This window comes from Calliopsis andreniformis, unplaced genomic scaffold (assembly GCF_051401765.1).
Source record: "Calliopsis andreniformis isolate RMS-2024a unplaced genomic scaffold, iyCalAndr_principal scaffold0022, whole genome shotgun sequence".
Taxonomy (NCBI): domain Eukaryota; kingdom Metazoa; phylum Arthropoda; class Insecta; order Hymenoptera; family Andrenidae; genus Calliopsis; species Calliopsis andreniformis.
Genome location: NW_027480432.1, coordinates 11,707,878 through 11,721,701, shown reverse-complemented (window position 1 = coordinate 11,721,701; position 13,824 = coordinate 11,707,878). Strand labels below are relative to the sequence as shown.

At 33.1% G+C, this 13,824-nt stretch overlaps 2 protein-coding genes across 2 annotated transcripts in view; one reads left to right on the top strand and one right to left on the bottom strand.

Annotated features, from left to right (window-relative positions):
* Msl-2 (male-specific lethal 2) overlaps window positions 1-2,006 on the top strand; it is a 34,538-nt gene extending 32,532 nt beyond the window's left edge. Inside the window, exon 6 of the transcript XR_013003144.1 lies at window positions 1,885-2,006. The gene's annotated coding sequence lies outside the window, so the exon portion shown is untranslated. The remainder of the gene's footprint in view (window positions 1-1,884) is intronic.
* Window positions 2,007-5,660: 3,654 nt separating this feature from the next.
* Window positions 5,661-13,115, bottom strand: LOC143186803 (L-selectin). The gene is made up of 4 exons (XM_076390582.1): window positions 13,010-13,115; window positions 8,576-8,755; window positions 8,333-8,498; window positions 5,661-5,865 (listed from the first exon to the last, which is right to left on the bottom strand). The coding sequence occupies exons 1-4, from the start codon at window positions 13,113-13,115 to the stop codon at window positions 5,661-5,663; spliced, it is 657 nt and encodes a 218-aa protein (XP_076246697.1).
* Between the last annotated feature and the right edge of the window lie 709 nt (window positions 13,116-13,824).

The following is a 13,824-nucleotide window of genomic DNA, read 5'->3' as shown; positions in this document are numbered from 1 at the left end:
TTTTCAGAAGGTGAATTAGTTTTGAAATTATTGAACCAGGACAATTAACTACATGACCGATATTAAAATTATTATACGCTGAGTGGTAAATAACACACAGCCACTATAGCCAAAGTTATTCATTCAAATTACATATTTTGAGTTTTTGTGAATTTATCAAATTATTCTCCTATTTTACTTAGATTTATTAAGTTAGTTCCTTGTACAGGTATTTTTAAAGCTTTTGTCTGCTAGACTATGTTATATTAAAGCACTCCCTTTCAATTATCAGACTGTGTTTCAGTTATACATGGTGTAACATATATAAGTTTGAATATTTTATGGGGTGATAGGGATACCGTAATTGAATCACAAAATGTCCTACAACATAGTGTCCGATCTGTTTTCGTTTTGCCGTAATAATGCCTTAAAATTAGCACAGTGTTCTAATACCAAGAGTAGTTAGTGCATATTGGTGAGACCTCGAGAAGGTTGTGTCTGTTTCAGAAAGACTTTCTGATTCTCTTTCAGAGTCTTTCAGAAGACGTTTAAGACTCTCATAGACACAAGTTTCCTAATGGGACTTCTATTGTAAACAGCTCTGTTAGTCACTGGGTCAATCTTGAACAACTGACTGCCGCCAGTCTTTTGGTTTACACTACATCTGTGTGACTTAGCTACGTTTTTTCCGCAAGTATTTTCGATCTTTATAAAAAACTTTAATAACTTTATAAAAATTAAACCATCAGAAAACAACTAAAATGTATACATACTTTTTTCTTCTATTTCTCCTGCTTAATATATCTGCAAAATTACAAAATCCTCTGACTACTAATTTACCGTACAGACATGTTAACTTTGAAGCATTATTACGGCAGAACGAAAGTAGATCGCATACCATGTTATGGGACATTTTGTAATCCATTTGGGATCCCCTACCACCCCTTGAAATATTGGAATGTATACATGCTACACTGTGTATAAGAAGCAGAAACTTCATAAAAGTGTATTATATTAAGTCTTGTCACTGTGGTCTTCACTTGCAAAATATATAAGACAGAACATGTGCCGTTTGTAATTTATTATAGTTAGATATTTTTGTTTTTCTTAAAAAATATAAATAATTAAAACAAAATCGATAGGTGTAAAACAACTTAACAGTAGTCTGAAGGTTATTTTTTAAATTTTAATTTTCAGTCTTTCATAATAACATGTGATAGGTGATTTCGCTAATAGAATTTTCATACTTCAGTTTCCAACTGATTTATAAAAAAAGGTGTAATGTTAAAAGTTATTAATTTTTTCATTAAATAAATTATTTACATTTGAAAATGTCCACTGACCAAAAGGCAGCTTCAACCAAAACCAGTAGCTTCTTCAACTACTGATATTTTTTAATCGTTTAGGGAAGTCTGGTTAATGCAGACTGTCCCAGAACTGGTGGTATACGGGAAGGGGGCAATTCTACAATTTAAAAATAAGATAAAGATGTAGAATAAAATTATTTGTTATCGTGCTTGGCTTTGATATTTAACTGAGTACAAATATATCGAAATTCAAGTTTAGGCATTTGAGAGTAAACGGAGAAAGAGAAACTTCATTCTAGAGACGGTTAGTGGTCAGACCGAGCCTGTTCCCCTTACCCCTTATACTTTTCAAGCACCCAAAATTGTACTTCCGTAAACTTGTACCTGATTGTAATTCAAACTCAGTTTTCTCGAAAACGAAACCCGGTATCAAAAGTTTATTCTACATTTTCGATTTATTTATTCATGTAGAAATACCCCCTTTCCGCTTGTACCATAGGTTTTGGAACATCCTGTGTATACCGTTTCTAGTACAATAGATTTTATTTCATTTCCACGCATACGTACTTCTTAACAATCTGTCTTTTCTTTTTTTCAGACTTCTAATTGTAAATATACACAACTCTGTACTATACTATTTGTATTTTGACAATATTATTTTATGAAAAATGTACGTACTAATTTTAATCGTGACTAAGAAATATAGAATATTGAATTTTGTGATTTTCGCGTATTTATTTAATACTTTCATTATAACCTATAATAGATTAATTTTAATCATCACGAGTATGTATACTAAATCCTACCTCATCAATCACATTTTTTTTTATATCAATGATCGTTTAAAACCAATAAAATATTTACTTCGTTTCATTTTCAAAAAATTACTGTAGTATGCATTAGAAGAACATTCTTGCTATTTATTAGTGACACTACTTCTTTACTAACGATAAGAAAATAACGGATATCAGCGAATTGGTAATATAATCTGAAGAGGGATTTTACTTGAAAGAATAAATTGCAGTTTGGTGAGTACATCTTTGTTTCATGAAGACATTCGTGAGCACAGGTGGCCGAATAACTCGAGCACCAAGAACAACGTAAGCATGTTTTGAATGCCTGCTCGTGTTGTTCGCAATTCTTGTAGGTAATATACGCTATGCGCGTGGATGTGCTTGAATGGTAAGCCCTTTAACACATATGGCCCATAATTTGTTTATTATATTTGGGATCCAAAAGTTTGTGAGGTCTCGAACCTCGCGAAGAGTAGATCCGCCACTGCCAAAATTAAAGTGTTTGGGCGATTTAAAAGATCGTGCGCGGCTCGTGTCGCTTGCCGACAGCATGAACAGTTGAATCTCAGCGTTTCAAGAGCGAGAGAGTAAGGGTCACATCTGCTATCTCTCTCGACTTATCTCAGCCGTCCAATGCATCGAGTTTACATACACGTGGCTCGTGTAACAGTGTGTATAGTGGAGGAGGAAATTTTCTAAGTCGCGTTCTTAACTCAGAATCATAGAGTGTCTCCATCCCGCCATTAACAGACAGTTATGTGTTTGTAGATAATACTATTCCTGTTACGAAAACTGAAACTACAGATACCAACCTGTCAATTTCGAAAAGTTACGTGACTACTCTACCTCCTTAAGGACAGGGAAAAGGGTATCAATTATACGATTTTGATTTTACGACTCCTTTCTCCTTGATCTGAGCCGCCGTTAGAGCACCTTCATCGCTTTTAACAAAGTTCATATCTGAAAATAATTTATTAAAGAGTTTTCAAATAGTTAGAAAGTAGTAATAATTAGAAAAATGGAAATTTTGGGTTTTATGGGAACTTTATTGACTCTTTGACTCCCTAAATATATTATATCGTTGACAAATGACATCTTATATCTCGACGGTTGCTGTATTCATTTGTAATTAATAATCTAATAAATTAACCTTTCAGCACACCTTGTATATTACTTTTGAATCAATATTATAATTTTAATTCTTACCACTCGCAGTGTTACATTTGTGTTTCGTGCACAGGCACTAACGTTGGGTGTGAAACGAAAATGGTACTGGAACTCTAGAGCTTCAAAAACGTTGAACAAAAAAAGCATTGCATGTTTAGTCTATACTGCTGTATACTGGCCAGTGATATAAACACAATTGTTTCAGAAATTCAGTGCTTGAAAATCGCAGGTGGTACTCAAAAACTAGTAGTCCTCGGGAAGTTGGTATTTCAGAATGTAAAACATGAACGTCCATTCAATGTTATGTTTATCCTGTATACTCGTCTGTAATTAGATAGAAGTCTGTTTTTACCCCTTTTCGCAGTGCATGTGCTTTAATCTATGTACTGAATTTGTGCATAAAAGTTTAGACGCTTCATAGACAAAAATTAGCAGTCTAGTGTATTACATAGAAGTCTGTAATGGCAGCGCTATAAAGGATAAAACAGGACATACTGAAAGGAACAAACAAAATCCAAACACTATATTCAATTGTAAATATTTTTGTTATCATGTGTAATGAAACATGTGCCATTTACTACACTCTTATAAAAAATATAAAAAGTAGTGATAATTGGTGATAAGGGAAGGCGATTAATTTGAAGTGATATACAGTATAACACCCCACGACCTACTCTATCCTCATCTCACACTATTTTACTGTATCTCTCTCTACCTGTCGCCATTTCTCTCTATCTCGTTGTATTTATTTTGCTCTCTTTCTATTAATATTGTATCATATATTATTTTCAAGAGCTCAATTCGAATTCCATTTTAATATAACTTTATTTCCACGAAACTAAGGTCGAATTCGCGGAATCAACACATTTCATACACATAGAATCCACGCAAGCAGGGAGCGCTGTGCCACATTTGCGCGTGGGGATATGAGTGACCGAGCACAGGTAAGTAAGCGAAAGAATCCGCGCTGACGAAAGACAGACTGAGAAGGCAGGTTCACACATACATGACAAATAATTACGAGCGAATTAAACGGAACAAAATAATACTAGAGTCATCTCCAAACATACATTATTGCACATTCTATTAGTTTAAATACTTATTAATACTTCTGTACTTTGTTGTATGTCATATATTATAGGTTTTATTTATATTTTAATATAAGTATAACGTATGTCATATGTTTTGATCTAAAACTAACGGTTAGAACAAGTGCGCTTTAGAAATAAGTCAATACGCATGCGCGAACTCCAACTGGTGGGTATATAAGGAGCTGCGAAAGCAGCAGGAGACACACTTCTCTATTCCTGAATTATTTAATGCATCCCTTACGGACATCATCTCAAGAGTTTCTCAGGACATTATTTCAAGCCAGTGCGCAGTAGGTGTAACCACCTCCCAGCCATTATCATATCAGGTCTCAATAATTTATAAAAAAAAAAAAAAAAGCAGGAGACACACTTCTCTCTGGCATCGAGTTGCGAGAACATGAGGATCTGAGAGGCAGTTGAGTTACTCGGCGAGAAATCGAGACCACTCCTTTAGAGGTAGTGACCGTTTTCCAGAGATCAAGAATATTCGATGCTCCTTTACAAACTTAGGTTTGTGTAATCTCTATGACAGGTGCGCTACGACGATCCTATGTGCAGTACGAACGACATCTTGGAGGCAGCTGATGTACTAAGCCTGTTGGATCGAGACCGCTTCCCTAGAGGTAACGACCGTTCTAACAAATATAGTAGTTGATGCTCTTTTAAGGTTATAGTTCACTTGTCGTAAGCAGACGAATCGTCTGTCAACAGGTACTAGAAACTGTTCCCAGTCTGACAGATATTAAGATCGTTGAGCGATCTCAATAGGAAAGAACAGGTATTAAATCAAACACTTTTCAAAGTCATATCTTTCGAAATTTAAAAGCCATTAATATCTTATAATTTTCTTCTTCCTAACAAATAATGTTTCCCTCTGGCCAATATCTCTGTACCTCACACTCTATTATACTCATCGCAGTTTACTGTAGATACACTATGATTATGCTATGGTTGGTGGCATTATACGCAACATACATAGATACATCATAGGATGGATCAGCTCCTGCAACTGCCAATCAGCATAACTTCTTACTCATTAAATACTTAATATCAGATCATTCGGTTAAATATATTATTTATGAATTTTCTAAGATATGTTACTTACCATTTTATGTTATTAAAGTTTATGAAAGGAAAACATTCTATTACTCTCACAAAAAGAGTCCTGTTAATGTTAGGTACTATAATTACCATAAAATCAGTGTAAAATATTTAAAATACTATAATTAAAAACAACATTTATCAAAATTTGTAAAGAAAATATAATTATTTAATTAATAATAAAATTATTACAACTCCTATCTTCCGTATGTACATCATTTTTAAACGCGAATATTTGGATTCGTAAAACGAACATATTTTAATAGAGAGTCATTTTCTTCGCAAACCCAAGGTTTTTTATGATGACAAGCCACATCGTGCCAGTTTACTCCATCCTTATAAAATTGATTAAGTACAGCTAAACAATTTTCTGGAGCACCACCTTGTTGAATAGCTTCACGATTATCAGGTTGAGGTTTCCCAATACTAAAAGAAGACATTGTTATAATACTTAATTTGTAATATTATAAAGGTTTTATTAGTTTTAGATTGAAATTAGAGGCCTTAGATTCTAGAACAGCCCTGGCCAACAATTGCTCTCGACGAAAGAGCGCTATTTTCCTTTTCCGCCAGTATTGCCAGATGCCATGACAAAATGTCTTTCAGTTACGTCATAAAACGAAAGAGTGGGGGTACCACGCGTAATACAGTCAAATACCGCACAGTACCTCCAGTCTTCTACTCTATGACAACACTAGAAGATATTTTGTCCTGGTATATGACAATACTGATCTATATTCATAGATTACTCAGAAATACTTAGTTTTTTAGAAATATTAATTACGTATTTATATACAGTTCGCTATTGCACTTATTTCACTTCCTTCATTCGTAGCTCGTGGAGGCTTCCACTTTCGCCCAAAGCGATGGTGGAGCAGTTACTAAAGAATAATAGTCGCATAATAGTGCTGGGCATACTTGCTAGGACACTAGCCATTGAATAGCGGCCCGCGCGTCACACACCCCCTAACTGTCTACGACGTGCTCCCACTAATTCTAATGGTTCTTCCTCTACTACTAATTCGTAAGCGGACCAGCGTGCCCAGTAAATTCCTTGCAGAGAAGATAAGGCAAACCCCCTATACGTGCCACAGCCCCCAAGTAGCATACGGTAAGGCCCCACTCGTTTACTTGGGGTGGTGTGGTACGTGCGGGGTTTCACCTTCTCCTCTCAGCAAGAAATTTCCTGCATACACTGGTGCGGATCACTCTTCCGTGGTTGATGTCGTAGCAAACCTGGTGCCGGATTAGTTGGTCACGGTTCGGAATCGGATCTGGCTATGTATCTCAGAAGGTCTGTTTCCAGAAATTCCCGAGTTTCTTCTGCCTCTGGTTTGCTAGCCTTAGAATGAGTGAATAGGCAGAGTAATAAAGAATGGGTATGAGTGAAACGTTGATATCCGACATGAGACAGTGAGATCCTAAAATCGGTAAGTTATATAAACAAACATGTTTAGGATTCTTCGCGAATTCAGTTCCAAAAATTATTAGGGATAGTGACGGCTAACTACTCCGAAAAAATTCTGGTTTGGTAACCTGGCATTATTGTAGCATGGTTGGACCGGCGTTAGTGGTGGGAGTGTCAGAGATTCAGCAAGTTGTTATTCTTTTGGCTTTAGCTACTGAGTCCAATATTGCCAGATGCTAAGACAATGTCTTCCAGTAACGTCACAAGGTTCCTGCGTAGGGGAACTGTAGCGGAGAAATAGCCCCATAGCTGTGGCATCGGTTGGCGTCATTCTCACACTTAATGAGACATTTTTTCCCTACAATCCCTTCACGCAGGTATCTTGTGAAGTCACGACATCTATTTTATCCCGATATCTGGTAATATTGATTGAGCCAACCTGAGTTACACAGTTCTGCTTTGGATTATCCACAATCCTACAGTATTAAATATACTCGAAAAATGCAATAGTATCGTTCTAATGTTAACATGTTCGAAACACCGTGTATCTTGGCCTGTTAATGCTCATAAAGAAGTCAGAAAACTATTGATCGTTATCAATCAATAAGATGTAGCTATAGCAGAGCCATGTAACTTATTGTCGAAAATTACTGAAACCAAAGTAATAACACTTGTGATATCTTCGCCATCTCCACCACTGATACCAGGTTTACCATATTACCACTATCTCTGATTACTTCAACAACTATTCTCCGACGGTTGACGCACCATCGCTGTAGACGAAAATGGGGAGAGCCTCTATGCTGAGCCATGAGCTAGGAATGAAGGAAGTGGAACAAACGCAATAGCCTAGCGTGGCCGCCAGCTGTATAGCTTTGGGTTATAAGCAAGGAAATTTCACAACACAAGGGAAGTACTTCACAAAAATGTTAGAACTGATAAGAGAATTTGAAATGTATTATTAAAAACGTATATGTAAAATGCAGAAGACTACTCTATAGAAATTGTATAAAGTGGTAGGAACAGTTTAAACAAGTATTTTTGAATAATGATAAACTACAGGTCTAATATGTTATTTCTGTAGGAGCTGAAATATTGTAAAATACGAATATACACTAATAGCAACTGCGTTATCTCTTTAACCGTTAGAGAATTAGTGAGTACGATCGTGCCCCTTTTGCGGTGTGCCAAAAATAATTTAGCATTAAAACGGTTAAGATTGTTATGGTTTTAGTTGTCACATTTAAAAATTAAAATTTAAAATGTTAGAGTCAATTGTGCATTTACAGTAGGTCATCCAAAACGCTACTTCCTACTATTCTTTAAAATCTTTGCATACTATTTTTCCATAAGTTGTATACTTGATAAGCATAGTTAAATTAATACTTTTTAAGATAATTGCATCTCTAAACTATAATTATGAGCAACAAATTCAAAATTTACAATAATTAATAAAGTATTATGAAATATAAGAATTAAACTTACCCTCCAGTCTCAGACCAATCGTTTTGAGAGCGATCATTAGTTGGTGCCAATTTTTGTAATTCAGCAGTCCAGAACCAGCCATTAATGTGAAGGGGTTGTAGATCAGGTCTGTCACAACCTTTGAAATCACAAAGGCGACCGGATGTCCAAATGTATTTTACATTATCTAAAAACATAATTATTAGTTATTTATGTTTATATTTCCTAGTTCTGATACATAGAAAATATACAATATTTTAATACTTTGAACAATGCGGCTCTTGATAAACTCATTTTCTGTTGAAGTTTCTAAAGAAACCAGATCCATACATCTTTGCCGACAGAAATTTCTTCCAGCTAGCCAATCCAATTCTTGTCCATTTGTTCTTGGATCAGCCCATGAGTAATAATAACCCTTACCATTAAAACGCTCGTGAATAACTCCTAAAACATTAACATTTATAAATGTTTTAATTATTACAAGTAAAATACAAATTATTCAACTCTCTATATAGGGTGTTTCAGAAAATTGGTGCCAAACTTTGAGTACACACTAAAACCAGCAAAGAAAGCTTAACAAACATGAGTCCAAATACTATTAATATCGAAGTTATAAAATATTTTGAATGATGAGTTTTTTAACAGTATAAGAAACTAAGTACCGCTTGTCTATCTGCAACTTATCATTAGGCCAAACAAAATAAATATAATAAGTATTGATGCTACATAGTTCTACCGATAACACGCATGCATTTCATGTATAGCATGTCAGCGACAATGCATTTTTAAAGACAGTTCGAGAAGGGGTGATCGTCCGATATTTGGTCTTTGACGATTTCTGACTGCAGCTTAGGCTGCTTGTAGCCTGAAAAGGGAAGGATTGAGACTAAGCAGTCCTAGCAGTAGGCGATAGCTAATGGCTATATTGAGTTTTCCAACTATCGGTTGGTTGGAATTAGTTGTTATTGGAAGAGTCTTTAAAGATAGAAAACGACGCAACGTCGTATTACTAAACAATAAGCACTTACCCCAAAGCCGTAAATTGTGAACGTATCCTAAAACAACTTTTAACAAGCAACTGGCAATGCTAGATAATTAGAAATTCTGAATCAAGAAATGTTCCGAACCGCTATCATCCAACCAGTGTAGTGTTTGCTGTCATCCAACCAGTGCAGTGTTCGCTGTCATATAAAGGGTGATCAGTTTTTCTAGAAACCCTCCGAGTATTGGCAGCATTTATTCTAAATACTCTTAGTATTGTAAGTGCTACAAATACCCATTAGAGGGTTTCCAGTTTCACTGAACACCCTGTATCAACGACTTGTCGTAAGAGAGACTGGATCATCGAAAGGTACATAAGTCTATATACGTCTTATAACTTCAAACCTAGTGATATTTGAACCCATGTTCATTAAGAATTTTTTGCTTGTTTTAACGAGTAATATTTGCCCGTGAAGTATGGTACCAACTTTTTGCAACATCTATATAGGATATTTCCACATGTGTGGGACATTTTTAGAGAATAGATCATTTTTTAGATACGTTATTTTATATTATGTAGAGTGTGATACCTTCTATGGCCATAGTAGGATCTTAAAAGGCATAACATACTGTGCAGGCAAATAATGAGCCAACGTTTTACGAAATATAAAACAACATCTAACTAAAAAATTATGCGGTATTAGGCACATGTGCACATCAACCTTCGTCATTGCCTTGTATTTAGGATCTAGCCTTTAAGATTGTTTCCTCTTTTTCTTATTTTTTACGAGTTGTGAATTAGCGTTTTATGCAACATAAAATAACGTACAACTAAAAAATTTAGTGTTTCCGGGAATATGTGCCCATAAACTTTTTTCATTGTTTACATACGTATGTACACTGTAGAACCCACCCTGCGAGCATGTCTCACATTTTCTGACACACCCTGCATAGAAATTGTTTGGATACAAATCAAATAAAATTGAAGAGGTGAATTTAGACATCAAAATCAGATGAAAATCAATAGTAGCAAAATTGTGGTTAATTTTTCATTTATTAATTATAAGCATAGATAACTTGGTAAACCACAATTCTGTACATACTTCAACATTATCATCATTCTTTAAACGTTCCCTCATTATTAGGTGAAAACTTTTGTACGTTTTAAAAATTTATAACACAAAGAAAAAACTGATATGCCAATCACTCATTTGAGAGCGCATCATTAGTCCTTTGAAGCAATTGCTTCCACATATACCTTGTATATTTACTTAGTGCTCATGCATTTTTAAAAAAAGCATGACATACAATGTATTTCGTATATCTTGCACACTTTAATATTTTCCTTATTTTTGCTGATACAAAAAATATGTCAAAATAGAATTGCTTGGTTCAAAGTAACGAATAATATGGTTCTTGTTTTCTCTTTCAAGGTCATTTTTTCGAGTTTTGAAGGTCATCGATATTTTCTTGTATATTAACATCTGTTTTTATGATGCAGAATTATAATGCACATAAAAACGAATTCATTGACTTACTATACTATGACCTTAAAATGATCTTGAATGGAAAAATCGCGCTAGATGAAAGGCGATGGGAAATTTCAACATTCTTTATTTTTTTTGGAACTTGTTTATTTTACATCAAATGTTCAATAACATTTCAATTCCAGCACAAGATATAGAACATTTTCTTACACGATGAATCATCGCTGAAAGAATGGTATTGCAAACATGTAAAATTCTTTCTTTCATATTTTCCGGTATGGTAAGGAGTTTATTACAAAAGTTTTCTGTTATGTATCCCCATAAGACAAAATCAAGTGAAGTAAGATCTACTGACAAATTTCGCGTAGAAAACAATACTGAATTTCCACATCACTTTTTACCCAGTACAATTTTTTTCATTCAAGGTGATTTAAGGCTCATAGTGTTGCAGATCATTGAACTCGTCTAGACACACACTGCAGTAACGCATTATAAAAACGCATGTTAATATGTAAAAAAAATGACTTTGAAGGAAAAAAACAAGAAATATAGTATTCATTGCTTTCAACCAAACAATATTGTTCTAAAATACTTTTTTGTATTTAACAAAAATAACAAATATGTTAAGGTATGCAAGACATATAAAATACTCTGTATATTATTTAATTGTATAGAAATTGATATGCTTACTACAAGGAATTTTTCATGCTGTGAAAGTAGTATACATATACTTATACTACATTCACAGATATGAAGTACAAAGATCTTCAAAGTTATTAACTGTTAGAAGTGTTCCGCAAAATATAGTACTGTCGAGTAGTAATTCTACATGCAAAAATATGTCGAAAATGAAGAATAACATTTTGTTTAAATAACGCTTCATTTTTCAAAAATCGATTTTAATGACGTGATAAAAATGTGTGCACTGAATTTTAGATGATAACTGGATGGACTTGAGTGTGTACATCTCTCCCGTCTGTAGAATCTATTTTATTAATTTGAAGTAAGACAAATATTCAATAGGGTAAAACTTTACTTTGTAAACGTTTTATTTTATTATCCAAACAATTTCTGAAAGTGTTGTCCATGCTGTTTCATATCTGAATTCTCCATACCAGATTGCTACGAATTCTTTCTGATGTTCAATTCTAATGTTCAATTCAGTTGCAATGAAAAATAAATCAGTATAATGATAGCTAGTAAACTACGACGTTATCTATGTTTATGAACACAAGCACGAACGGTAAAACCCCCAAGTCATTATTTAGGAGTTAAGCGCACGCATACTTGGCACATCTTCTGAATTTATTCTGAAGAATAAAAAAATCTTATTCTTCATTTTCGACTTATTTTTTCATGTAGGATTACCCTTTTCTCGGTAGTACTATACCTTGTTGGCCACACTGGAAAAATTAATATTAGCAATCATTTTTACTTGTACTTGTACTTCTTAAGCAGAAAAAATTAATTATTTAAAGCAATTCCGTACTCATTAGAGAATATTGAGCAAGCTTTTTAGAAGTGTATAGCGTTTATAATCTAATAATAAAAAAAGAACAGAATGATCTTAAAGTACTCACAAGTTAGATTATTTTATTGCAACATTTATAAACTATACACATATACTAAAAATCATATATGCGATGTAATTGTATAAAAATTTCACGCTGAACAAGAACGCACTGAACATAAAAAATTTCCTCTAATAGAAATCCATTTTCAGTTAAACATTTTTTTTCAGTGAATATTGCATTTAAAGATATACACATGAAAAGGTACAAAAATTGTTACAAATCAGTGAAATTATAGAAGAAATTATAGAAGATAAAAAATAAAACTTTCTTATATTCTATTCAGTATAGAAATACTTTTTTGCAACATAAAATTTTTTTGAACTGTATCAGAATATACAATGTATGAATTAAAAATTTTGAATATGAATAAGTATTATAATATCTTTTAATACAAACAAATAAATAGTTGATTCTGTTTTTATGATAATGCATAGATTTTTTTATTATAAATAGTATTTTATTCTTATTATAATTTTCAAAGAATACAGTATTTAAAATATGATTTAAATATATGTAAGCAATTTTATTTAAAATAATTATATAATAATCTAGCTTTTATAATCTTAAAAATATTGCCCCTGTAATGACTTTAATAATTTATCCTACACAATCAATTTTTAAAAATACGAATATAAAATTTCGCATACTGTACTCACTTTGTGCACAAAGTGCAGGTACTGGAGGTTCCAAAATTCTTCCACTCGGTGGAAATTGTGCCATTGATACGGCAACAAGTGCCCAGAGGAGAATGAGTTTCATCATTTTCTTTTATGCTATATAATATTAGGGATATAATTTATTAATAAAGTAGACACGTATACCTAATCATTAGAATTTATGTTTAAATTACACTTTAAACTATATTTACAATTATTTAAACTAAATCAAAGAGATAAATTTTTCTCATATATTTTTATGAAGAATAAAAACTTAATTCTAATAAAACTCAGTTATTTTATAATATAATTAGTAAAATATTTATTATATACATAAAGTATAACTTAGTTCATTGAAATAAAAGTAACAAACTATTCTGTTTCATTCCTTTGTATAAAAATTGTCCTTTATTAAATATTATTATTATTTATAAAAGTATTATTAAAATATGTCTATTATGGTATTAATTAATACGACTGAAAATATTTAAAAAATTTATATAAATACATATAAGATACATACTTATAAAATCGTGATGCTTCCTTAAAGACGTTCTTGGGAGAACTGCGGTAATCTTCTGAGTAGCACCTTTCTCTATACATACGTGTACATACACATATGTGCACACACACGCATGTATACATTCACACACATGCAACAATGAGGACATCATATCGGTACTTTTACGATTGAACGACCATTTTAAAGGAACGCTCAAAGAATTTTGTACACTGTTTTGAATTCAAATGATTTTTACTTTCTCCTTTCACTTCACATACCTTTTGAAGAATTTTAAAAAATACCTTGGTATTAT